The sequence below is a fragment of the Montipora foliosa genome, chromosome 1 (assembly GCF_036669935.1).
Source record: "Montipora foliosa isolate CH-2021 chromosome 1, ASM3666993v2, whole genome shotgun sequence".
Lineage (NCBI taxonomy): Eukaryota > Metazoa > Cnidaria > Anthozoa > Scleractinia > Acroporidae > Montipora > Montipora foliosa.
In genome coordinates, this window is record NC_090869.1 from 10,893,174 (window position 1) to 10,920,673 (window position 27,500).

The following is a 27,500-nucleotide window of genomic DNA, read 5'->3' on the forward strand; positions in this document are numbered from 1 at the left end:
AGTCGTCTACATGAGCACTTTTTCGCATGTGACAACTTTTATTTGTCACATAACACCTAACACGCCAGCAGCTTTTCAGCAAATATATTTGTCACATAAAAAACGGCCAAACTTCCTCGTCTACACGAGCAAATAAAAATTGCTCGTGTAGGCGGGGCTTTACACAAGTGTTCTGAGAGGGCACTTTTATCCTCCTAAACTGAGAAAACTTGAAAAATCTAATCAATAGGTCTTTTTCGATATATTAAAATTCAGCTTTATTGTGAGGCAGTGAGGACAAAGACAAAGGAAAGTGGATGATATGTAAATATTTTTCACATTCATTCCAAGGTGTTTCTATTGTTTTTGTCCTCACTACCTCACTATCAAGCTGAATATTTGATATGTCGAAAATGGCCTATGTATTGTTTGTAAATGCGACCGTAAAGCAGCCATTTCTCTTCAGTTATTTAAAGGCCATAATATTGGTCCGGCCTGGGTTCGGGCCCGTCCATTCCCGCACGATACTGGGTATTAGGGACGTTAACGACAACGCCACAAAACAATCATTGGTTAAAAAAGAAAACATCGCGCAGAATGCCCGGACATCATCAATTATTCATAAGGCTCTCAAGCAGTGGTAATAGCTTAACTAGTTTTTAATACAAAGAAAATGCGTTATTTTGCCAAAATGGCTCGGGAGATTCTCTTTTTTCTGTTCCAAGCAGATACGAAGTGAAAAGACAAAGAGCGGCTTTCTGAAGATTAAGGATTTATTTGCCCATCTCCGGTCTCAGATTTAGATTTATCCAACTATAACATATGACCTTTTAACTTTGAAATTGCACCAAAATACAACATTTTCCGTATGGGAAGAACTACGCATTTGCATTTAGAGGCATTTTCCTGCTACTGAGCTAACATTAATTTTAACGACGTGAACGAAGTGGAAAAATTGCGAAAGACTTAATATTATGGTGCAAAGTTACATTTTGCGGTGACGTTTCGTGACCGTCGCTTTCGTCAGTAAATCTTTAGGGGCCTTTTGATCGGAGGACGAGAACGATTACGAGAATGATTTTTCCGTTCTGAGCACGCGCACTTCGAAAAACGTCGGTGTCCAAACCTTATGCGCATGCTCAGTACGGAAAACTCGTAGTCGTAGTCGCTCTCGTCCTCCTCGTCCTCTTCCCTAATCTTTCAGACCCTAGTTCAAGATCTACAACGGCGACCTCGACGAAAACGTCACCTCAAAATAAAAATTTTGCATTACCCTAAGTCTTTGGTAATTATTCCATCTCGTTCACGTCGCACAATATGGGCGAGATCTCCTAAAAAATAAATGGGTAAGAGTAGTGTCTCAGTAAAATAGAGAATGAAAGATTCACATTTGTAAGCTTACGTTGTCATCAAATCCCAAAATAAAGGTTTTGCACGGCAGCCATGTTGCATGGCAGGAACAATAGATTATTTTTCCTATGGGAATAAATGTTCTTTCTTATGCAAAACATTTTCCTTGTTTCTGCCATGCAAAACCTCTATTGGGTAATTTACAGTGCGACGCACATTACCGTGGCCACCTAACAAAGTTTTTTTTACAAATTGTCCGCCAATCAGGATGTGTGAATTTGATTGATAGTCGCGCCTCCTCGCAAAGTTCGCACAGTTGTAACTTGAACACCGTTGCATGGGTTGTTGAGTTGACGTATTTTTATAAGCAACTGTCAAATGTGAAAGTTTGTTGAGTGGCCACGGTAAGGCGCGTTGCCCAGTAACGTCGTTGTTGACATGTGCTAAGATGTGTGCCGCACGTGCAGCAAGATTTTTCCTCTTTTAACCAATGATATTTTTGCTTTGTGACGTTGTCGTTGGCGCGGCCGTCGTCGTTTCTTTAACTCCTTACTCTTTAATCAACTGAAGCTATGATTCTCGTAGATATGAACCCAATTTGAACAATTGCGTAGAGAGGCCTGAAAATTTCAGGACTTCAACGGGGTTTGAGCCCGTGATCTCGCGATGCCGGTGCGACGCTCTAACCACTGAGCTATGAAGCCACTAATGTTGGGAGCTGGTCATGAATGAATCATATCCATATTAAACTGCGGATATGAAATCAAGTGAAGCTAAGATAAAAATAAAAAATAAAAAAAGTGAAGCTATGATCCTCCTAGTTAAGAACGCTACTCTTTGTAGTTAACCAACCCGTTGGCGCTAAAAGCCTTTTCAGGTCTCTCCACATCCAAATATTTTCGGGCTAAGAAGGCAAGCATCGTTCCCTAGGCTTTACTGACAATCAGGGAACAAAAAATCCGAACAACGTCAAAAATTGTCGTGTGTGTTTGATTACACTTTAATGCAACGAGATTCCGTACTGCAATGAAATCGGCACAAGTAGCAAAGGGCGCCCCTGAATCAAGATACCAGTCGCTTCCAAAAGGTGTCATTTCTTCTACGACTTTCCACATTTCCATTTTTTACGTGTACAAAATACTACTAACCTCTGCGAGAATAATATCTGCTGAGAAAAATGACTGCTCCAAAAGTTGTTGAACTTGAGCGAGCTTGACAGAGTCGTCTTTGTCTGTTATGATCTGATAGAAATACGCTCCCTCGCCGTCCTTTTTACGAACATCTCGAGATCTTCACAAAAATTACCAAAATAGTGATAACATTGGCAAAGAAGAATTCAAAGCAACATTGGCCGTTTCTACGTATACTAGAGTCAAATCGTCCTAGGCGAAGAACAAAATAGTTTGTTTGATAAAATACGGGAAACAGACGGATTATCCATCCAGAAGAACTAACGCCTTTCAAGCCAAAGCAAAGTTAATACTTCAAAATTCATTGACATTCTCTCGTAATTGAAAAACTTTGGTAATTTTTACGTGACTGCGGTACAAACAAGGCTTAACCTGATAGTTTAATATTTGGTATTTTCAGGAAGGGACTATTAATGAGGTAACACTGACATGACCTGTAAGCACAACAAACTTGAATACAGCAGAATATAAAGATAAAGAAGAATTCTTACTTCAAATGCAAGAATGGGTCTGCTTTCAAAACTTGCTGAAGAAGGGAGTTGAGAAACTCCTCTGGATCTGAAAGCAAAAAAGGTATTCAATTAAAAACGGATCCCATAAAATAACCAACTGGTGGAGGTTGAAAATATTTCATTTTCTTAATAAATTTAAAAGGCTTGTTGTTGTCCAACAGGGTTTGTGACTAATCGCATCTATGTAGCTTTAAAGAATTATCCTTTCAGTTCTTGTTGGTAGTTTGCAAATCAAAAGGAACATGATCGTTACATACAGAATACAAATACACGGAATAGAAATTAAAATATTAAAATTGTCGAACACCTTGTAAAATGCTATTTTAAACATATCTTCATTATTCTTGTTGGTGCAGGGATGGTGCAGAGGTGAGAGCACTCAACTCCCACCAATGTGGCCCGGGTTCGATTCCCAGATCCGGCGTATGTGGGTTGAGTTTGTTGGTTCTCTGCTCTGCACTGAGAGGTTTTCCCCGGGTACTCTGGCTTCCCCTCTCCTCAAAAACCAAAATTTGACTTGATTTTTGTTAATTGTTAATGTCAATTTACAGTGTCCCCAATTAGAGCTTCTGCGTTAGAACGACTAGACACTTGAATAAAGTTCCTTTTTTTTCCTTTTTTTCCAAAACGCCAGACATCCCGTTTTAACTCATCACTCCACATATTCTTATTCCGCAATAGGGTCAATGGAACACACCCTTAATATCTTCACTGCAGCATGCCGAGGCAAACATTTTTATTTTCACTACATACTTTTTATTGCTCATCAGCAAAACTTCAAAAAGCTACCTTTTTCCTCATTAATAAGTCCAGCTGTGGAGCTGAGTTTGTCAAGCAACTCTCTAAGCTGGAGGACACGGTCTGCTCGAACAAAACCATGCCTATAAGTAAAAGAAAACATGTAACTCATTTGGCCTGTTAAAACCTTTCAACCACAAATATGTTGTGCCAGTATCCATAGAGTTAAGACATTCTATGATATCCAGTAAATTTAAGGTGCTCACCAAAAATTTCCAAAAGATTGCAATATAACGTGGGAAATTATGACTGCAATCCAGTCTCGGCTGAAATCATTTCTTTGTTACATATTTTCCAGTTTATTCCTAATTCAACCTAGAATTACCATTTTTTCCTACAAATGAAATATAAAACCTACTTCCTTGCTACTTCGGAAAAGTTGGAATAAAGAACTTTATTTTATTTTCATTCATGGTTCCCTTCTTGCAGGGTCTCGCTTTCTAATGACACATTTAGATTATACTCTGCCACACAACGTTTCCTGTCAAGTATATGCCAGTGTTGACAGGCGACTGTAATGTTCGAAAATCGTCTAGAGAATGCAGTGTCATGCCAAATCGAGTCCTGGGGTAATGCATAGAACATTCTGGATCATCCAGCCTTTCTAAGTACAAAGCAGAATTTGCAAAAGAGTGTGGAGTGGCATTCGTATTTGCTTTAAAGGTGTATGCTGCTGAACACAGAAGCACCCTGCACAACAGTAAATTAAAACCTTTGGCCCAGGATCACATTCCTTACATCAGGTGAAGCAAGCTTAGTCGTACTAATATGTGCAGTGTCATTTAAGGCTCAATATCATTCAGGAGATGTTTCTGATACTGTGGTCGGCACCTTAATCATTTGATCAAAGAGTGTTGTGTGCCAGAGAAGTCCTTCCTTTTACCCTGTCTCAAAATACACTTTAGACTCAAGACTCTCCTAACAGGGAACAGGGGCCTTGCTGCCATTGTGCTTTAGCAGTATATGAGCCACTTGTTTCTGACTTACAATCTCAAAGGATTAACAATGGACTCCCGTAGCACACGCTGCACTTCATCGTATTCTTGTAAATCAGCATCTTTCCTCCGTCGATGCAGCAAAGTATCAAACACGCACGAGAAGGCAAACATACTGTACAGTGTAGCATCAAGGTAACACGAGTTGTGGTGCCCCTGTAGACCACGCATGTTTCCACAGTATGTATCTTCGAGGGAAACAGGAGGCTCTGTTATGCCTTCCACGACGGGTGAAGGCAAACTCCCAAATGCTGATATCAAAAGAAAAAAGTACATGTAAAACTACAGCACTGTGGTAACTGAAGTTCCCCTGATTCTGTGAAGACTGAGGATGTTTTTAAAATGTCTGTTGCACCTCTGACCAAAGGAAGGGGCACCTTTTAACCTTTTTTGTCTAGGTTCATTTAACTCAAACCGACATGCACTTACCAACCACAATATCAGCCTCCCAGCCCACGTTTCACGAGTTGAGAGTTTAGTACGCTCAAGGCTTCTCTATTCAGTCCAAGCATGGAATTCAGACTAGAAGACTCATGCAGTCAAGAGCAAACTTCACACAAGCTGTTGATTCTTGGTATGGAACCAGCAGAACAAAGAAAGCCACGTGAGACAATTCAACGTGCATAGTTTTGTTTCAATTTTATCTCCCAATGAGAAATCAACACCAAAAACAAGCCTTTTTTTTTCTTTGTAGTTTACTAGGAAGTTGCACTGGTCCAGTGCTCAGTGTTTTCAATTGGCTTAATTTCCTTTCAGAAAGTTATTTTATCATGTGGCCCGTACGGCCCCTGCGCGCACTTTCATTGTAAAACTATTGGGAAAATCCCTGTATGAGGGCCGTACGCATTAGTGCAAGCAGGGCCGGAAAAAGCCATACAGAGGCAGCACGGTGGCCTTGTGGTTAGTGCGCTCGACTTTGGATCGAGTGGTCCGGATTTGGGTCCTGGCCGGGGGCACTGTGTTGTGTTCTTGGGCGAGACACTTAAATCTCACAGTGCCTCTCTCCACCCAGGTGTATAAATGGGTACCGGCGAATTTAACGCTGGGGGTAACCCTGCAATGGACGGGCATCCCATCCAGAGAGTAGAAATACTCGTAGTCGCTTCATGCTACAGAAACTGGGATAAGCTTTGGCCTAATGAGCAACTAGGCTCGTAAGCAGACTTAACCTTTTTACCTGCTGGGAACACCTACTGCTCTGTGCGATCTGCGATTTCAGAGGATTTCGTCACTTTAAACATCCAAGTTATTTAGCGTTACTTATTTTGTCCAAACTTCATATTCTGATTGCTGACGAATAGTATAAAGAGTCCACATGATGAACTGCTTATTTACTGAGTTTAGGTTGGGACAACCAGGAAAATATTTGGCCCAAGGTCATGGTGTATTCAAAGAACGCAGTGTTAACTGTAAATTGGGCATGTGCCCTGTTTCCGTTTTCATTTATCACGAGCTATTAAAACTCAAATTACAGTTAATTAGGGTTACATTATTTCAATTGAGAACAAAGGTCAAGCCAAACTGAAAGTTAACACTGTCAAAAAATTCACCTGTATTTTTTCGTTTTTAATTTACAACCTGAATTATATCAAAAGTCACAAAAGCAAAATTTGTTTTATGGATGTGTTTTCAGTGTAACAGCCAATGCTAAGTTAGTTGTTATTGTATCTTACGTCAAATTGACAGGATGTTTTTTGGACAAACCTCTGGAGTCTTGACCTGAGGGGCATTAACCCTTTAACTCCCAATAGTGCCACTTATAGATTTTACTCTGTCTAACGCCAGACGATTTTACTCGTCAATGGGGAACCCCACGGGGGCTGAAAGGGTTAAGTCACGAGTTTAGTGCTTCCATCAGTTGCTTTTTTGCTGTCTGCCATAGTTGACTAAAATTTCTCAGTTGCTTTGATTATTACCATCAGCATGTTAATAGCCCCTGGAGTTGTGTGAAAAATCCTTTGAAATGCTGCCTTTGATTTTTTTTTTTTTTTTTGGACTGACAGAACAATATTCTCAAACAAAAATTACACATAGGAAAACCCTGAAGGCTGTAGTGGCACTTAAAAAAACACAATAACACACATAATTATGCATGTACCTTTTCCAGACGAAATGTTTTCACTTGCTGGTGAGTTTGGAGTAAAGCGTGAGTCTTGCCTGCAGTGATTTAGTAAAGTAAAGAAACCTCTCCCAGCAGGGCAGGTAAAGTATCTCGTTGAATGAAACACTCCATCAGAACATGCTGCTTGTTCCTCTTCCTACAAGGGAAGTATTAAACAGTCATTTTTGTTTGTATTATTGTACTCAGTTATGGAAGGTAGCAGGGTAGTCCGCTTTCCACCAATATGTCCTGGGTTTGATTACTGGACATGGTGGCACACATGGTCAGAGTTTTTTTGAAAGTTTGTTTTCTCTGGTAACTCGACTTACCAAAACCCAATATTTGATTTGAGCTGTTAGATATTGAATTGACTTGAAGTCTTCCCATCCAGGTCACAGATCACAGGTCAGGTTTACAGGTCATTGTCTTAACATCACTAAAACAACCCTATTCCTTTCATAGGGGTACCTGGGATGGCGCACTGGTGAGAGCACTCACCTCCCACCAATGTGGCCCAGGTTCAATTCCCAGACCCTCGGCATCATATATGGGTCGAGTTTGTTGATTCTCTACTGACCTCTACTCTGCACTGAGAGGTTTTCTCCGGGTACTCTGGTTTTCCTCAAAATTCAACATTTGACTTGATTTGCCTTAATTGTTAATTTCAGTTTGCAGTGTCCCCAATTAGTGGTCCAGCACTAGAATGACTAGACACTTAAATAAAGTTCCTTTCATTTCCTTTCCTAACCTAACCTTATGCCAAAATAATAGGCTAGTGCACCAGCTACTAAGATGATTTACCTAATTATATTTTTCCATCATTACAGCTTTAAAATCACAAAGGGCATAAATAATGGAACCAATCACTTGACAGAAGGATGTAGTTTGATACTACTCAGGTTTGGAAAAAGTTGAACATAGCCTTAAAGAAAGTTACAATTCAAACAAAGAAAATGATTCAAAAACCATGTCCATGGGGTGAAATTTTGTTCAAAACAACTCATAGCATAGTACATAAACTCTTCTAAGATATTGATTTAATACTGTGTAACAGTACTGTTGATGTACTCTCGATGGTGATTGTTTTTCTGATGCCACACATGTCATTTTCTTGACTCTGAAGGGCTTGTCATTAAGCAAAGGCTAACTTGGGTGGCCATTTTCCACTGCCAAGACTATTTAAAAGGGAGTTGCTGCAAGAAGTAATTAATGCTCTTCTTCATCTTCTTGCCTTCTTGGAACATTTTCAACAGCCTTTATTTCCAAGGATTGGTCAACATGGAAATGACTTAGAATGCTGTACAAAAAGCTATGAATAGAACATAAAAATTTAGCACAATGTTGGAATCAAATTGTTTCACCAGAATTGTTCAGCCTTCATTGGTCTTGGTTGAATGTGAGTTGTTACACAACACTCAGTTCTGCAACCACTAAGTAAAGGTCAAGTGCAGCCCTCTGATCCAGGGACAGTATCACAGATCAACTCAACTCATGTTTGTTTGGAACTACAATAAATTAATTAGTAATTTTGGCTGGAGAGGTGGGATCCTTGTGTCACTGATACTATTGTTAGCTTGATGTCCATTCTGTTAGTAACTATGATTTTGCACGTGCACTACAAATGTCCATATCATAATTCCAATACGTGCACTGTCGGTCCCACCACAGCATGCTTTGCAAAGTGCAAGTAGGAGGTCATATTGGGAAACTAACCATTCACATCTTGCTGGAAGAATTCACCAAGGTCACGCACAATTTAGTGACATCTCATGAGCATTCATGAGTTTTTCAGTATCATTATGTGCTCAGAGCTTGGCTCAGAGCTGGACTTCCTCCACTGTAGATCAGATTCTTGCCAAAGGAGATCGACTTTATCTTAAGTTAATGATCTTGAAAGTAGATCCACTGTTGTTTTATTGTTATCTACTTTACATTTACTGTTATTCTTACCCTGCATATAAAAATTGATGTTTATACCCGCAATGCCATGTACCAAATATTGCCACATGTAATGATGTCAGTTGTTGTTCAGGGAGTTTTTCAGTGAGTGATTAACCCATTGCCTCCCGGGGGTTCCCCATTGATGAGTAAAATCGTCTGGCGTTAGAGAGAGTAAAATTGTCTGGTGTTAGATAGAGTAAAATACCAAGTCTTGCCGGTTTAGGTTGGTTTGGATGTCAAAGGGTTAATATTATTATTTCATTCATAATAAACTCTTGATAAAATTTCACACATTGGTTCTAAAGTCACAAATTGGACTAATTGAGTAGTTCCAGCTAGTGACCTTGGAAACTTCCACTGCTTTTTAAAATCACCAATTGCAGTTGGTCTTGTGAAAGAACTCCCTGGTCATGATGGTAATCATTGTATCCAACACCATTACTTGTCTGTTTGTCCAGTATCAATTCCCAGCATTTTACTTGTCATTTGCAACTTGTAGGTAACTTTTGACTACTTGAACTCTTAACTATCTGAACAATTTGACTGGATGCACACCAATTCTGATAAGTAAGCTTTGACTGCCCTTTGAAACAAAGTGAAAGCCATGAAATTTGACAATCAAAATGCATTATTATTATTATTATTATTATTATTATTATTATGATGATGATGATGATGATGATGATGATGATGATGATGATGATGATGATGATGATGATGATGATGATAATGATGATGATGATGATGATGATGTCTGCAGTCATCCATTTGGAGGCACCCCAACTTACCAATTCCAAGCCCACCACCAGCTTATCCTTCATTTGTGGTAGATACCCAATCCATTTAATAACACCGTATCTGGGTAAACCTTCTGCCATTGGAACCTCAACCATAGTACCCACTTCATAGCCATGAGGAACATCAACTACCATTTGATCTTGCACACCTGAAAATAAAAAAATCTCCAAATTATAGGGACACCAATGCAAAATTTAATATTGAAAGACATGTTTTTGGATTAGTTTACAGCTGTAGATCCATGCTTCACCATGGTGGTGGGGGTCACACAACGGAATGAAGCTCCAATTACAATGTGCCCAGCCAAGAGCAGCCATTCGGAAACTCCACTCCCAAATATTTGCAAACGAAATTAACTTTTTTACTCAGGAGCCAGCTGGCGACTAATGGGAAAAATTTGGTCGCCAACTTATTTAGCATAGAACTTACAAAAAAACACGCTTTTAAATGTTACTTTGCATGCAAGGAAAGTTATAATTTTATAGCAAGACAGAAACAGCACGAGAAAGACCTCTTAGTAAAGCCACTGTTGTTTTCCGCTCTTTCAGGTCTTTAGTTTGGTGGTGTTCTTTTCAGTTATTTGAAATGGAACGAAGCACAGAACGTTTTAAGTCCGTGTTTTCCATAGCAAGGGAAACATGGGTCCTTCATCCTTGCTTTTCACCTCTTCAAAACGTAGTTCCTTATTCTAAGACAGATCACGTGGCAAACAACTTACCTTTACTGCAGATAAACACCTTACCACAATTGCTCGGCCGACATCCCCATGATTTTAAATGTTACTTTGCATGCAAGGAAAGTCATAATTTTATAGCAAGAAAGAAACAGCACGAGAAAGACCTCTAAAGCCACTGTTGTTTTCGGCTTCCCATGTCTTTAGTTTAAATTTGGTGACGGTGTTCTTTTCAGTTATTTGAAATGGAACGAAGCACAGAACGTTTTAAGTCCGTGTTTTTCCATAGCAAGGGAAACATGGGTCCTTCATCCTTGCTTTTCACCTCTTCAAAACGTAGTTCTTTATTCTACTACAGATTGCGTGGCAAACAACTTACCTTCACTGCAGATAAACACCTTACCACAATTGCTCGGTCTACGCCCCCCTACGAACCACAATGCTCGTACCAGTCTCCGACCGGGATAGAATGAAAAGAGCAGCTAGTACGGTTTCAGTAGCTTCCAGAAATTCTTGAAGTACTTTTCTACCGATATGTATCTCCATTTATTAATCACCTTGTGTAGTCTATTTTGCATGCGTAGCTTTCTAACTGAGGTGACAAATTCTCCATCCTACTGTACGTTAAGGGCACAGGTTTCTTTTTGAAGGTTCCATACATCCTTCGGTAATTTGCCTAAATCTACGTTTTCAGCATTCACAGCTGACCATGGATTTGAATTTTTCAATTAACGTTCCAGCTGAATCTTCGTCTCCCGCCCGCAAAAACTCACGTACGTAATTCCTGAAACCGATTCATTGTTTTCCCGGCAAGAAGAAAATGGTGTTAAAGTGCGCCCACGATCCCATTTTTTGGAAGAAGCCGCTGAAACAACATGGCGCCAAGTGAACGCGGTGATCGAAGTATCGAAGTACATTTTGTGCTATTAATTAACAGAGTGTGAAACCATTTATACTAACTATGGTGAAACCGATTTTCTTGCAATCTTTAGATATTGTTTTAGTGGGGAAAGAAAAGTGAATCGTGTCCCAGCAACCAGTTCCGAATGATTTCATCATATGAAGATTGTATATACCTGCCAGCTTTTTCTGAGATATAGGCGTGAGATTTTTATCCTGGGAGTGCTGGGATTTTTGAAGACGACATGATCACTTCCGAAGATTTCCGAAGACGTCCGAAGTATTTCGAAGGCGTATAAACGCGAGCTCGCTCCCAGTGCTTTTCACTTCAAAAATCAGAGATCGCGAGGAAGCTATTGTTTGCACATGGTTTTCGTTCCTTACATGGGTCTGAGTCAACATATTTTTGAAAATTGTGTCAAGCAAGACGGCAACAACTCACATTTTTCAATCAGGCGTGAGAAATTGGCCCGCAAGCGTGAGCCGGCGTGAGATCGAAGTTTTCAACCCGTGGTTGCAAACCACCTATACATGATGCTATATTCCCTAGTTAACTAACATACCATCAAAAACGAATGTGTCCAATAATTTTTTGATTATTCTTCTTTCACATGACAAAATTTCGGCTTTCCTGATATCGGTATTCAAGTTTGTTGACAGGTGTGTTTACCCTGCGAGCAGAGTCTCTTTCGATCTTCCTAGGTAAGTCGGGAAGAGGAAAGTAGACCGTCTGCTAGCCGCCTGCACATTTCGTGCATGCGTTAAAAATTGAAATGTATTCGGTGTCAGTCACTCGTGACCAGAAGCCACAAAACCACAAAACGAAAACAAACAGTCGGGATATTTTCCAACAACTCTGGGAAACACACGACAATCAAGGAATCATTTCCTTGGAAACTCAAGATAGTCCATACTCTTAAAATGCCATTTCATTTTTTTACTGAAAAACTTATAGGTTTCTTCTTTCCTCTTCCCGACTTATCTAGGAAGATCGAAAGAGACTCTCCTCACAGGGTAAGGTGTGTTAATTTGTCTTCCTAGACCCCAGTCTCTGCTTTTGCGGCACCGTAACTTTCATGGTCATGTTTACTTGGCTTGTGTCAAGATAAAACGCAACAGGAACAAGTGTCTTTTTGCAGAACGGATTTGCAGATCAACTTATTTCTGCGGTTGGAAACAAATTTGCTGCAGAGTTTTAAACTTTTGTTTCATCGACTCTTGGAAAATATCAACAATTTTTGCATAGCCAACAGGGGTCCTTGGTCCGCGACGTATACTACTTATGACCCCAGAGAACTTAAATCTCCCAAAGGAGATAAAGAAAACCTTCGATAAATGGAAAAGGTCTTTGCTTTACCTGAATATTTTCAAAATCTTCTTTATAAATGTTTATAAACGGGTTACCTTCTTTGGTATGTCTAGAATACCTACACGGTCTTACCATTAAATGGAGCGTGTGTTGGGGAGACGGTCAACTCACAACAACATCCGATACGACTGTAGCTGAGATATATCAAGGATAACAAAGAATAAATAAATTTTCATGTTCGTACAGAAATCATCGGGATTAACTGGTAATCTTTCGGGGCTGCTTACATGACTCGCGAACCAAAGACCAAATTCGCAATATCGCAGACGAAGGGCTCGCGATTACGTTCACCTTTTGTCGAATAACAAGAGAAATATTTCTGTTTGAAACTTGCCAATTTAATATTACCGCAAGAAACGAAATAGCTATGTTCCGGGAAAATTTCAGTTCGTGGCGTTTTGATTCAGGTAAGATATTCAAGATTTTCCTATTTTCCTCCGGATCACGGTTACCATACTGTAGTCCCTGTCTGAAAGGACTTGAAAGTCTAACCACTTGGGGGTGTAATCACAAATTCACAAAGAAGGCAAAACTTTCTCCTTGCTTATTTTAAGACCCTGGGAGTTTATGGGGCTAAGTTCGAGCCAACAAGCTCCTGCACCATAGTACAGTGCTCAACCACAAGCTTCTCCCAGTATTTTTAGTTTATACTTGGGTATCAGAGCTCTTGAATTTCATATAATGAAGTATTTATTAGAGTGCTGTACATCCACGCACATGTTGGTGATCCACGAAAAAAAATAGTCGCATTAATTTATCATTGATGTTAAACTGGAAATTGAACTCTGCTCTTGTATAAACACTCTTTTGATTTGGCAAAAAAATGATAGTTATGGTTGCTGATCATGCAAAGAACACTGTAAATATGAGCGTTTTATTGGGTCAGCGTTCTCCTTTATGCAGAGGCTCTGTATTTCACAGAAAATTGTAGCTATTGGCTGGACGTCAGTTTTTCTTTAATAGCTCAGTCCATGAAGGTAAAAAGACAGTGCAAAAATATTTTCCTGTTGCAATAGCAATTCCTACTTAGATTGCATTGGGATGCAAATGCTGCCGAGTAGCAGGACCTGTACACTGGAGCTTCTAAGAGACCACCAAGAAAATATGCTTCTTTGCTAGAGCTGCACAATGACCTCCATTATTGTCAAAAATGTTTCCTCTGGCATTCTTGTTCTTTTGAATTAAAATATGGCCTTTCACCACCACAGTACTAAAAAAGAATGAGACCCAGCTGTTTCTATTGAAGGAGCAAGGTTGGCGCTGAAAGCACTCACCCTTCACCAATGTGTCACAGGTTCCATTTCCCCAATGCACCGTGGTGTGTGGGTCAAGTTTGATGGGGATGATTTCTAAAGAAACTGCGACGGTGTGTTAGTCGCAGAGTAAAACATGAAAATTTGGCTTTACTATATGATAAAGGTCAAATTGCTACTGTGTAAAAAATTTAGCGGTTTCACAGTGGCAATTCAACCGTCATCAATTTGTACAATAAAACCACATTTTTGCGGTGTCTGACACTTAAAGACGGCAGACCACAGTCCACAGACTAACCCTAACTTGCAGTTATCGAAAGCTAACCATTTTAAAGTGAGTGCTTAGACTTAAATATTGTTCATCAGTGCTATTTGAAATGGGTGCTTAGACTTAAATACTGTTTATCAGCGCTATTTGTAGGCAGTCCAGAGTCTGCATTTGTCATACACCCAAATTCTTGTGGGTTACATTGAATGTGTTGGTTGTCTACTATCCTCTGCTCCACTCCGGCTCTTGCACTCGCAATTTGCTCTTTAAAATTCAATAATTATTTTAAGCTGTCAACATTATAAAAAAATCAACATAACAGTCACCTGTTGTTTCATTACTTTGTGACTCATCTATCGGCACGGGGCCACTGTGGCTCTCAACGTTAACTGAAGGTGCCTTCAACAAATCATGGTTACTTGTTCCAGAACTAACATCTTCAGCAACTACTTTTGTTTTAGGATTTTTGTCCATCCAAGAGTCTGAATGCATTTCTGTCAAGGGCAGATTAAATTTTAAAATGTTACAAGACTGTGTTGTTTTGTACCAAACACAAACATCAGTTGTTTTCGGGTCTCTCACATTCTGGCCAAAGGTAGACTCAAGAAAATGTAGTATTGATGCAAACGGAAACTTCTATAATTATAACTAAGGAATAACTTTAAACAGAAGTCCATCTGGAGGGGAAAATTAAAATCAATGTTTTGGAAATTGTTTTTATCAGGTTATTTTCTCTTGCACATTTGCCCCGGCGCTGCCATCAGTTGTGAATAACTGGGGGGTATTTACCAACCATAACATGAAAAAATATTTCTGCTTTGGAGCCAAAAATTATGACAAGTTTTTTTCCCATATGTTCTGGCCAAACAAGTGATAATTCACACTTTTGTTAGCTTTAGCCAGGCCTAAAAGATTCCTTGATAAAATTGAAGCGAAATATATCAGATGACTTTTGCAAGTAAACTGGGCTGCAGTAGATTTCATTTTCTCTAAAATGGGATGCCAGAAATGTAAAAAACAAATAGTATACACCAGTAAACTTACATAATAGTCAAAACGCAATCCCTTTCCACCTTTTCAATACTATGAAAAATCACCGAACCGTGGAACGGGTCTGACTTTTTGTATTGCAACCACTCCCACTTCTTTGATAAATTCCACAAATTCCTTAGACACGCCACACAGGATAAGTAAGGTGGGACATGTGTATCAACCAGGTAAAATGAATCATCTTTTGCCTCAAATCATCACCTGTGACTTTTACTGGTTGATATACAAGTCCCACCTTACTTATCTTGGCCATTTGAATCTGTGTGGCACGTCTAAGGAATTTACGGAATTTACCAGAACTGAGAAAGTGGGAGTGGTCGTAATACAAAAAATTGGGCAGGGTCCACGGTTCACTGATTTTTGTAGTACATAACATCCAAACACAGTGTAAAATAAACTCAGAGTAATAATAGAGTCTTGAATAAACAAACAGTCATTATTTCTAGGTTTTTGCAGATTTTAAAAATTAATAAAAATATCACTGAGCATTCAACAGAGATCAACACATATGGTGACAGAGCCCCTTTAAAAAAAAAGCCCTGCCACAAAACGTGCTGTACCTCAGGCTCAAATGGACTATTTCTCAATCAAACGTGGACAAGTACGAAGCCTTTGATACATTATTTGTGTGATACAAACCGATTTCAGCAACAACCTGTACTACCACTCTGTTCAGTAATATTGTTCTATTGTTTGTCTTCCTTGATTGTTAAAGACCCTGCGTAACATTTTGAAGGGTTCTGTCTGCTTTCTTATGATTGTTAATCACCATCTTGGATTTTCAGTGATAAATAGTTAAATTCAAAACAATGCCTTTTGAAAAGCTCCTTCATGCTTTGTCTTCCTTTCTTTTGAGTTTAAAGTTTTTCTGGTCTGAGAGGGGGTTGAATGTCTTGGATTTAAAACTTAGCATTTTATAATTTTCTTCATACCTCGCTGTGTAAGATATATGAAATATGAGAAAGCTGTGTTTATTTCATTTTTTGCTGACCTAAAAGTTTTCCCGCAATGCTGCTTCTTCCAATGCTCTTTAAATGGTCGGCAAGCTTTCCTACTGTAGCATCCTTACCCTCCTGTGCTACCCACATGTTCAAGAGAGCATACGCTTTTTCACAATTATTATTGTGACTTTCACCCATGTCATGATGATGAATTGCCGATGCTGCAATGTTAAGCTTCTCTCCCAGCTCACGCCAACAATATCTTAAATCATCAGCTATCACTTGAAGTTGTGGTTTGGTGACCACTACATCTCTGACGTCTGTTGTTTCCTCTACATAAACAAGAAACTAATTGTGAGGATACACAGAAACAATAGACTTTTTTTCCAACAAAAATAATTACAAAGCAACTCCATAGCTGTCCGCACTTTGATTAAACTCCCTACAATTAGAAGCAAATGAATGCTTCAAAAGATAGCACCACTAATAAAACAATTCAAATAGAATAAATGTGGAATTTCTGCAGATATTGTTGTTCCATGTGCATAATAGAACAAAGAGTTCAAGATTACATGGTAAAAATACTGGTAAGGCAATTTGAAGGGGAGGCTAATTATTTTATTGCATAACTTTTAAATATTAGTTAAAATTAATTATTATTGTTTGCCTGTCCAAACGTAAAACTAAAATGCATTAGGAATTGATCCTTAACAGAATAGCGTTTTAGGTTATGTCAATGGGACTACAAGTACATGTATGTTTCATACTTTAGCCCTTTCAGAGACTTTCACTTATGTCCAGAAATGCATGTAGATGCCCTCCCAACTCTGACATCCAACACAAAGTGTCTCTTTATAAGTGTCACAGCCTTTACAACCTACATGTACACATGTATTTCCAACAATTAGGTAAGGAACCGATAAAGGTTAGCATTATTTTTAGCTTAGGGTAAAGGCAGCTGTTTATCTTTACAGTGCAACGCGCCTTTAATACCGTGACCACCCAGCAAAACTTTCACATTTGACAACTACATGTACGTGTAAATACGTCAACCCAAAAACCCATGCAACAATGTTCAACTTACAACTTTGCGAGGAGGCATAACTGTCAAACAAATTTGCACACCCTAATTGGCGGATAATTTTGTAAAAAACTTTGTTAGGTGGCCAAGGTACAAAAAATGTAAGGTGTGTCGCACTGTAATTGAGGAGTAGCATTTTGCAGGACACTTTGTGACATTAATAATTATTAGAGAGCTTTACATCCTAGGACGAGGACAACAACAAGTACGAGATTCGACTGCCTGTTTTTAGAGAAAATACTGAGCCTTTTCCCAATCGAAAAATGACAAAACTGCTGCTGTGTTGGTGACCTGTTGTGACACAACGACATTTTATGATTTACGATGGTATCATGTTTTTCTCGCCAAAATGATACTAGTTTGCATGCCCTCACTGTTGTTCTATGAGAAAACCTTGTACTCGTAGTCGTTCTCATTCTAGAATCTAAAGTTCTCTAGTGTCTGTATTCTGAGAAAAGAGCAAGGGGATGCTTTGTGACACTTATTGAAATTGGCGTGCATCTAATTAGAGTCAATCCTGGATGTACATGTAGAGATTTTCAGATTGTATTTGATATATCTAACATCAGACGATTTAAAAAAATGTATCAACTGAAGTTAAAACAGTGAGAATGCAGTTGTTAGCTCCATTTAGTTTAATTTTGTTTAAAGTGCTACTATCATGACGAAATTCGCATCTTTCCTATTTTAAGACATTTTAAGACATACACATGTAATCTGTACAAGAAGAGTGCTGTTTACTATTTTCAAATATCTCTTTTCTTTCCAGGGATATTCAAGTTTTTAAAATATGCAAATTAGCCAAGCGATGACCTCATAAACTCAACCGAATTTTGATCAAATATGATGAAAAAAGTGGTGCCTCATCTGCATGATCCTGCAAGCATAATTCTATATGTTAGTTTGAGTTTGTGGCCTCACTAAATTTTTTTCTAGCTATGATCACCAAAAATATTGAAATCAGGTTGGAGGGAACTGGAAAAGAGTGAGTTGCTATGAGAACCAATTCCTTTATAGCCGAAGGTGCGTTGCCTGTAGAACTATTAGCCTACCAAGTTCCAATGGTCTCTGCTGCAAATTGACCGAGATAGCTCTATTTATATATACTTGATGTTATACTGGGTTGAGTGAATGACATCATCAGTCCTCTCATTAATTTTGCACAATTTTCAAACTTAAATATCTCCAAAACCAATGCAGATATTTCCAAACGGTAAACAGCGTTTTTATTATTTTCCTGGAATGCTATGTGATAAACATAAAAATCCAAGGGATAACAATTTGATCATAGTAGCACTTAAAAGCCTTGCACTGAAACAAATCAACAGCTGTTTCTTTCTTCTAGTATTTCTGGAGATCAACATGTACAGTTGTGCAAGTATCAACACCCTAAAAAGAGTTACCTGGAATCATCAACATACCAGAATCACTGCTTTTATCTTTCTTAAACAGCAACTCGTAGTCCTCTTTGTCAATATTGACAAAGTCATGATATGTCTTTGAAAGGCGAGGCTGTTCAGTGATTGGTTCACTTTTTGGAGGTGAATTTCTAAAATGCTTGTCATCAAAATTCAGATGATCACTGAAACTTGCACTGTCTGTCCTTTCAATGTCGTACATTGGAACATCCTCAGAAGGAGACAGCTTTGAGCTCTTGAATTCATCAAGCATTTCACGTTGTTTTTCTATGAATTCTCTGGAATCAGTATTGCTGCTTTCTCCTGCAGCTAACATAATGTCAGAGGAATTAAATGAATTTGCCCTTCTCAAAGGTGTCTTCTCCTTACACAGTTTACCTGAAAAGGACAAAACAAAAACATTTTAACATCATGAATCAAACTTTAAACAGCTAATCTTTTTGCCAAAAAATAGGTATGCATTGCATACGTGTGGTAGTGCAGTAACTAGACCTGCCACAAGTCGACCTTACAGGAATCCCAGGAGAAAATGTTTTGGCGAGCGAAGCATGACTTTGTGCACGCAAAGTGGATCAGCAAGCGACCAAGTCCCGCATGCCATCTACACGAGATGAAGGACTTTTCAAAAGTCTATGCGGTAACTTGACACAGTGCTTTATTCCATAAATGTCACTCAAATTTCTTGCTTTTGCAACTCTTGAATCGGTGGGCTGTGAAGTGTTTTCCCACAAAAAAATGAAAAAATTTCTTTGTTTCCCACCATAATTTGCACATGAAAAATGTTTGACATATCATGTTAATCACACATGAAAGTAAGGGTGTCAATTGACAGCCTTCACACTTGACCTGATACTTTAGCATGTGCCCCAATGCTGACTGGCTCAGCATAATTGGCTTTCAATAGGGGACGGAGTTATTTAGCAGACCATGAACGGCACAGCTTGATTTTCCAAAATTACAACTTCTCTGACCCCCTCTCCCAACAGGTTTTAAGATGTTGCTTCCAAATTTTCAGTTCTAATAGATGATTGCACTACCCCAAATACTGAGTGAGAAATTTTTTATTTGTCTTCGGAGACGGATTTTATGGCACTTTTTCTGCTTAAATTGATTACTAGATGAGAGTTTCGACTTCGATGCGTGATATTTCCTTATTCGTAACATATCACAAATTCCTCACATGGTATTGGAGTGTATTCATCTGTGACTAAAATGCCACAAAATGTGGTTGTTGCAATAAAGCAAAGGGGCAGGAGCATCTGCAGCAGATTCCATTATTCTGACTTTGAGGCCTCAAAACTAGAAGGCAATATTAAATACCAAAAAACTAAAACGAGAGAAGCAAAAAAATAATGACCACAGTCCACTGAAATAGCAGCTACTACAAAACTTATCCATTTCTGTTCGGCTGCATTTTGATTTCCTGTAGATTCAACTTTGACTTGGTACTCCAAATGAGTAATGGATAAAGACAAGATCACACCAGCCCTGGTCCTTCATGCTAGGCTGATCATGTGACTTATAAAAAATATTTTCCCAGAAGACAGTCATACTCATTCAAGACAATCCATTGCATCTTGGTGATGTTGCATGCAGCTATGATATTCTAGAGCTACGTCAATTATGAACACAAATAATCATCATCATCATCATCATCATCATCATAATCATAATCATAATTAAATTCTTTATACAGATGGTCTATGTCACACAAAGTGAAGGTAATTTTCAATAGGGCACTGTAACAAGAAATAATTACTATTTGGATGTAAAAATTACAAAAATGTGCTGCTACCAAAGAAATTGAGTCAAAGTAATTTGAAAATAACTGACTGAGCTGAAAGTTTCTTATATGAGCAGGCAGAGCTTTCCAGTAAGGTAGAACACTGTTCAAGGGTCTTTAGAAGTACAGTACATGTAAAGTGTAGTGAGTCCCTAGTTTGTAAATGATAAAAGCGCTTTGAATAGCATCCTTGAGCAAGTGCTGTACTGTAATGGTGAAGATCTAGACCTCAGATAATCAAATAATTTATTATTTCGGTTGTTAACCATTATTTAAATTATACCTAAAGATGCACAACATTGCATTTGTCTTCTGGTATACAGATTCATCTAGTTCAGCTTTTGAAGTGCCATACTCAAGGATTCAATGTGGTGCTTTGTCCAGAAGCATCAAACAATAATTATGGGAAGGGAATTGGAACATAATTTATGGAAATGCCCTACAAATAATCTTGAAAGCCAAACGTTACAGCAACTGTGCAAAGGGCAAATTTATTTTGTTAGCAAATTTTCAAGTTGAGGATGTGCAAGACCTACATTAAAAGAATTAATAGAGATTTTATTCCACTAATTTTTATTCCTCTTTGGGAGCAGATACCTTGTTTAAATATTTTCCATAGCGGTGCTTCAGAGCATGATTTCAAGGTTTCTGACCAATACACTATCTAATTATAGAGAACAATTTATAACTTAGCCTTCACTAACAAGCCACTGAGGCTAACTACTTCAAGTAAAGACAAAAAACAAATTTTTATTTCAAGTCTCTCACATTTTGCAGTATGACTACTGTTTCCTAGGAAAAGATCAAAGATCTTCTCTCTATAGCAGCCACATGCAAAATCAGCTAGAAGACTGCCAATCACAAACTATGAAGCCATAAAAGACATCACCCAATACAAACCTAATCTTCATCCTCACAATAGTATTAACTCTTTGGAACCATGTCAGCAAAACATGATAGTATTACCTGGGTTTTTATTAAGATCATAACTCAATGACCTTGCAAACATTTCTTCATTCTGTTTAACCATTTTTCCCTGTTCTGTTGTGTTTGTACGTCGTTTATCCTGCTTTTGTGATGTTGCCCTTGTCATAGCCTCTCCAGGGTCACTATCAAAATCTTTCTCAGGTATGACAGTTTCTATATCAACAAATGCAGCATAATCTCTCTTACAGACAAAGAACTGTCTTCCTTTCCATTTACCAGTTCCACTACCAATCCTTTCATCCTAAAGAAAAGAAATGCAATTAATTGTTTATTATTAAACACAATAAACACTTCCAAGTTATCATAAAAATAATATGTAACGTACACGTACATGAACATTTGTAACAACAGTAAGGTGTCCTGCAGGCAGCCCATACATTGGTCATTTAATACTATGGCTAATTTTTCTGTTTAACCCATTGACTCCTAGGAAAGAAGCAGAATCAATTTTACTCGTCAATGGGGAACAGATTAGGAGTCAATGGGTTAACAACCACTGTATATACACACAAAAGCTATGTCTCCTTCAAAGATCATCAACTGATGATGTTTGTAAAAGGTTTTTTGATAAGAAGGATGTACGTTAGAAGATAGACAACAATAATCAGTAAAACAAGTTAGAACGAAAATTTAATGATAAACAATAATTATAAGGGTGAATGTCTATGATTAATTTTCTTACATAAGCAACAAGGTCAACATCCTCATCCCCAAAAACAATCATTATTGTTAAAATCAGAGGTGAATCCCTGATGACAGGCCTTAACCCATTGACCCCTGAGAGTGACATTTAATATATTTTACTCTGTCTAAGCTAAGGCCGGACGGTTTTACTTGTCAGTGGGGGGCATCCTACGGCATTTGAGGCATGAATGGGTTAAGCAGACTGTATGAAACATGTATCCCACCCTGGTCAGAGTTTTTCTCTGTCCTTGGTGGCCCATTTCCATTAGCAGGGCTGACGCTCACATGGTTCATATGGGGTAGAAAACAAGCACTTCACATTACACCCTCATCAGTTAACTCTGTTGAAATATAGTGCTACACAGCCAACGTTTGCAAAAACGTAACCCTTCCTTGTACTTGTACTTTGAGAATTGCCTACCAGCTCCAATCCCACAAGAACTCGTCGTCCACTTGCATCTTTTTCCTCACCAATAAAACGCACAGTTCCTCTGACAGGATTGTCATTGTTTTCCGAAAAAGTAACTACTCTTTGGTAAATTTTAAGTGTATCAACAGTCATTGCCTGAAGTGACGGGTCATTTTTTCCTTTTAAAAAAGATGGAAGAACTGTATCCCTTAATTTTGCTTTAAGGCTAGCTTGACCATGTTCATCTCTCTTTGGTGTCTTTGAGGGAGAATTATATTCTGCATCGTCCATCGGCATAAGCTTATCCAGTCCAACAAAAACACCCGAGTCTGGTCCACAAGTGAAATATCGCTTGTTCCGAAATGTTCCATCAGATGTTCCAAACCCTGGATTTTTCTGAAAGGTTAGAAACAGCAAAACAAATTGCTTGTTATTGATGTTTTACCATGGTTAAATAAAGTTATTGATTGTTTGATTGATTGATTGATTGATTGACACCTAAGTTGATGATCAGGCTGTTTATTATCACCTTTCTCTAATAATAACTTAAAGCATAAGCTACCCACTACTTGGGGCACCTACTTGGGGCATAAGCTACTTGGGGCACCTACTCGATTAGTTTCATAAGCTATTTAGGTGTCCCAAACTCTTCACAATCAACTTTGTATTAAAACTGTTTGTTTACCATTTATCCTTTCTTCTTTTCCCCTAACATCTTATTTCTTAATCACAATTGTAATATTTCATTAGTACTATGTATCTTCTTCAATATTTAATTTGTAAATATTCATATGTATATTCTATTTTTCTTTTTCCAACACTGTAAATTAATGTTTGTGTGAGTTTAAATTAAAATTGATTGATTGATTGATTGATTACCCATGTTAAGATGAATGTACACTACAATTGATTTACATGAAATCATATTTGCATTTAAAAAAAAAAAAAAACAATTCAGTCATAAACAAACGAGGCCTTTTGGCCAGACCTTGGCCTTCCTACTGGGCCTGGCACCAATCTTAATTTACAGCTGTAGCTGGTATTTTTGGCTTTCCAATTCAGGCTTTGTCACTATCTCAGTTATGAAGCCCAAATTGTACAAGAAAGATCAAACATACAGCAAGCAGTACAATCAAAGGTCACTAATGCACACTAGACAGATAAATCAAATCAAACATCAGTTTTTGTTGAAAAGGGAAAACTGGAGTAACTGGAAAAAAACCTCCAAGAGCAGAGTAGAGAACCAACAAACTCCACCCACATTTTCAAGACGCCGAGTCTGGGAACTGAACATGGGCCACATTGGTGAAAAGCAAGTGCTTTCACCACTGCGCCAGCTCTTCTTCCCTACTATAGAGAGGGAAAAAAGAATAAAAGATCTTGATAACCTTGTACAGTAGTATACCTAATACAGTAGCTAGTATAGAGAGGATGAAAAAAGCTTTAAATTTGTTATTTCCTTGTGTCACAAAATAAAGTATAGAATTGACACTGTGGACATTTACAGAATCAAAGAACCTCATGGGAAAATACCATGTATCTTATGCTTTCAAACTCTGTAATGAAGTGTCTCCTTGAAAAGGATCCGGTTTTCCATAATAATAATTAGCAGTTGGTGTCTAACAGTAATCATCAGAACACTGTTGATCCTATTAGAAAAGCAACATCTGTTTACAAATATTGTAGGGCAATTCTTAACGGCATCCATGAGATCCCTACTGTTGCCTTGGCAACAGTACAACACTGCTAAAGCTCCCTCAAAACTCATTTTTCAATTCACTTTAGAAGTAAAGCCAGATTTTCTATAACAAAAATTCTCCTCTGCTTCCGAGAGAAACCACTGTGTGAGCAGCCTTTTGTTTCTTTGAGCGAGCTGCTGTCCAGTGCCATGGACTCGTTAGTAAATTTGTTTTGGCACTTGAGTGTGCGTTCAAGTTCATAACTGTTTTCGTTAGCGCGAGCCCGCTGTAGTGACCAATGAAGCTTTGAGGATAGGTCTGGAGGGACTGAAGTCCCAAGGAATATTTGGAATTATGGTCAAGGGCATTTCCATTTTTTAAAAGGTAAAGATGCTTTGGCTGTGCTTCCCACGAGACACGGTAAACTGTTGGCAAAAGGAATGAAGTTAAAAGAGACATGCATGCGTCACGTGGACGTTACGTAACTCGCGCATGCTCGATGAAAGTCAAACGACTGCTCAAAGTGCTTTCTCCCTCAGGAAGCATAGGAGAAACCCACTGCATGCATGGTATCATTTGAGGGGAGGGTGGGAGGGGGGGGGGGGGGGGGCTGCAAAAAATAATAATCAAGATCTTTCAAGATCCTTCAAGATATTGTTGGATTACAGTACACCTTATTTGTGTATTGTAATGAAGCAATTCTTACATTTCCTGTCAAGTAAGGCCCGTTTCAAACGTCGAACTTTACATGTAACAAATCTAATGCAGATGAGCGAAAATAATAGATTTTTCTCATTTGCATTAGATTCGGCACATGTACATGTAAAAAGATAGACGTATGAAACGAGCCTAAATTGCACTTGCACGAAAATTTTAGTTATCTGCAAGATCCTGTAAAGTGCAAAATGCACTGCCTTCGTCTTACAAATAAAAGAGGTCCACAACTTTTCATGAAAACGTCAACACTCGAGACTTACATGCAGCTCAACTCCGAACATTGTGCCAGGGATATTGAGTAAGTCGCCTTTGTACCATATCACACCGGGTAAATTCTTGGAAATCCCTTTAACTGAAACCAAAACCTTACTTCCGACTTCAAGTCGTTTACCAAAATCCAGGCGTCCTCTGTCGATATATATTTGATATCTCAATGTAACCGAGGAAATGGCCAAAAGCAAATTGGCGTCTTCCCTTGTAAGTCGCGTAACATCCTCTGTACGACACTCAAGACGCAATTTACGATCAATTCCACCAAGAGCTATCCTGGTTGAGTCTCCAGGTTGTTCGGTTTCGGGAAGTGCTTCCAATAACTCGCCTTTTAACACTTGTATAGGTGTAGATTTAGAAGCAAGACCAAGTGTCAGCATGCTTCTTTCCACTATTTCTCCGACACGATCTTGTAAAAGAATATATCTATTTCTAAGTTCTTCCATAGTGTACTAATGACAAAATGATAATAGTTTCACCGTACATGAAGCAAGCCTTGTTATTGTCTGCATGGAGACGATTTTTGGCACATTTGCATCAGTCGCAGTCTCCATTTTTAAGGGAATTTCCCTTCAGCCTCGTTTTTATGCGCGTTATTCTAGGAAAAGCTGGTCGATGATGTAAGGCGTAGTGCTATTTTTAGTTTCATAGGCACGTCATTTGTCATGATGATACTCCCAGAAATGACATTCATAACCTGTTTCAGCCAGGTGATCGATAATTTATTGCCAAACATCGGTAGCAAATTCATTTCCAGAAAGAGCGAGATATGGGGAGTAGCATTGTCAAATATCCGTGGTTACCTTCGATATGGTGCAGTTTCACCTGACAATAAATTTTGGAAATTAGTCAATAACGGATAACTATCACACTCCTGCTCTTTCCAACCTACAAGCAAGACCACGGGCGCCCCAAGCTCAGTGTGAGCATGGCCGACAAAAATATAAGGATTTGTATGGGAATCGCAATAAATTAAAAAGCTTAAGAAGATAATTATATGAAAAAAATCTCAATTAAAAAGCCTAAACATATTGCCATTGTGGATAACTTCCTTCCTGTATGGTTATTAGGGAGCTTACGAAATGAGGACGACGACGGCAACGAGGACTTCATTTAAAAATACAAGTTCGCGTTATTCATATCACTAAGAAAATATTTCATGTCGTTTCGCATTAAAAATGTGTATTAACTGTCGAGCAATTAAACTGATATGAATGGGTTGGAAGCGTAGAGAGAGAACTGAAAATTTATCGTTATGTGTTAACGTCCTCCACAGAACATTGAATTTGGTCATTTCACGTCGTCATTTAGTAGATGACGGCAAAGAAATGTACCAAAATGTAAAACGCACGTGCAGAGCGTGCAGAGCCATTGTCAGTTTGCTCTCTAAACCTATTGTTTTGTAGCGTCGTCGTTGCCGTCGGCGTCGTCGTTTCGTAAGCTCCCTATTTTCCAGATCCGACGCGATTTGAGCCATTTTTCAATTTCTGGGTTGTCAACGGATGATAAAATCCTAGCCTAAGGCTGGAGACTAAGGGCCTGTTTATATGGTCTCGGTTACCCGAGACAGCCCTCCTCCGGAGACAACTTTACCGAGCGTCTATTTTAGAATTGCGTGACCGAGACAAAGTTGACCCTACTTCATTGTGCATATATTTTAAGACGCATCTTCAAAAAATGCGTATCGTCATTTGCCTTTCTTTCTTTCTAGTTCGTTCGTTCGTTTTCTTATGTATAGTTGCGTTTTCACATTCAGCAAATGGACTGACAATCTTAACGCAGCAATAAAATGTAGTTTAAATAAAAGGCTGTTTATGAATCACGAGTTTCCGTTGACAGCGGTGAGAATTTTAGCGGGAAAAAAAACTTTTAATTCGAAAGTAAACGCTAAAAATATGTATAAGCTCCCAAATTGTTACTTCTTTGATTTTTATTTTTTTTGCTGTCTCGTCTCGGGTTGTCGAGGCAAACCGTTTACATGCGAAAAAGTTGTCTCACCTGCCAGGGTTACCCTACCTGCCGAGGCGAGACAACTCGCCTCCCCGAGTTGTCTCGCCCTCCCGAGTTCCACCCGAGTTCCACCACCTCATGTAAACGGTTGAAAAAGTATCTCGCCAAGGGTAACTCGGGGGGAGGGGGGTTTTGCTAAAAGCAGGCCCGCGGCCCAGCGGCCCGCGACCCACGGCCCGCCACGGTCCAGCGGCCCGACGGCCCGAAGGCCCAGCGGCCCTCGGCTTACGGTCCGCCACGGCCCGGCGGCCCGGCGGCCCACACAGTTTTGTTGTCCAGCGGTAAATCCACGCGCATGCTCAGATTTTCATCGGGTTTGGGCGCGCAAATGAAAGACGGTGAGT

General features: G+C 38.9%; 1 protein-coding gene across 2 annotated transcripts in view; it reads right to left on the bottom strand.

Annotated features, from left to right (window-relative positions):
- The window catches only part of LOC137980852 (ubiquitin carboxyl-terminal hydrolase CYLD-like), a 37,042-nt gene extending 11,316 nt beyond the window's left edge, over nucleotides 1–25,726 (bottom strand). Inside the window, exons 1-12 of one of the 2 annotated variants that reach the window (XM_068828277.1) lie at nucleotides 25,137–25,726; nucleotides 22,493–22,876; nucleotides 21,367–21,628; nucleotides 18,621–18,995; nucleotides 16,169–16,450; nucleotides 14,454–14,621; nucleotides 9,655–9,812; nucleotides 6,923–7,082; nucleotides 4,817–5,075; nucleotides 3,821–3,912; nucleotides 3,011–3,077; nucleotides 2,478–2,619 (exon numbers count right to left, since the gene is read on the bottom strand). In XM_068828277.1, coding sequence (XP_068684378.1) covers nucleotides 2,478–2,619; nucleotides 3,011–3,077; nucleotides 3,821–3,912; nucleotides 4,817–5,075; nucleotides 6,923–7,082; nucleotides 9,655–9,812; nucleotides 14,454–14,621; nucleotides 16,169–16,450; nucleotides 18,621–18,995; nucleotides 21,367–21,628; nucleotides 22,493–22,876; nucleotides 25,137–25,592 — 2,805 coding nt within the window. In that variant the 5' untranslated portion in view covers nucleotides 25,593–25,726. Of the gene's footprint in view, nucleotides 1–2,477; nucleotides 2,620–3,010; nucleotides 3,078–3,820; nucleotides 3,913–4,816; nucleotides 5,076–6,922; nucleotides 7,083–9,654; nucleotides 9,813–14,453; nucleotides 14,622–16,168; nucleotides 16,451–18,620; nucleotides 18,996–21,366; nucleotides 21,629–22,295; nucleotides 22,400–22,492; nucleotides 22,877–25,136 lie in introns of those variants that run through there. The other variant, XM_068828317.1, reaches the window with a different exon arrangement.
- Nucleotides 25,727–27,500: the final 1,774 nt, after the last annotated feature.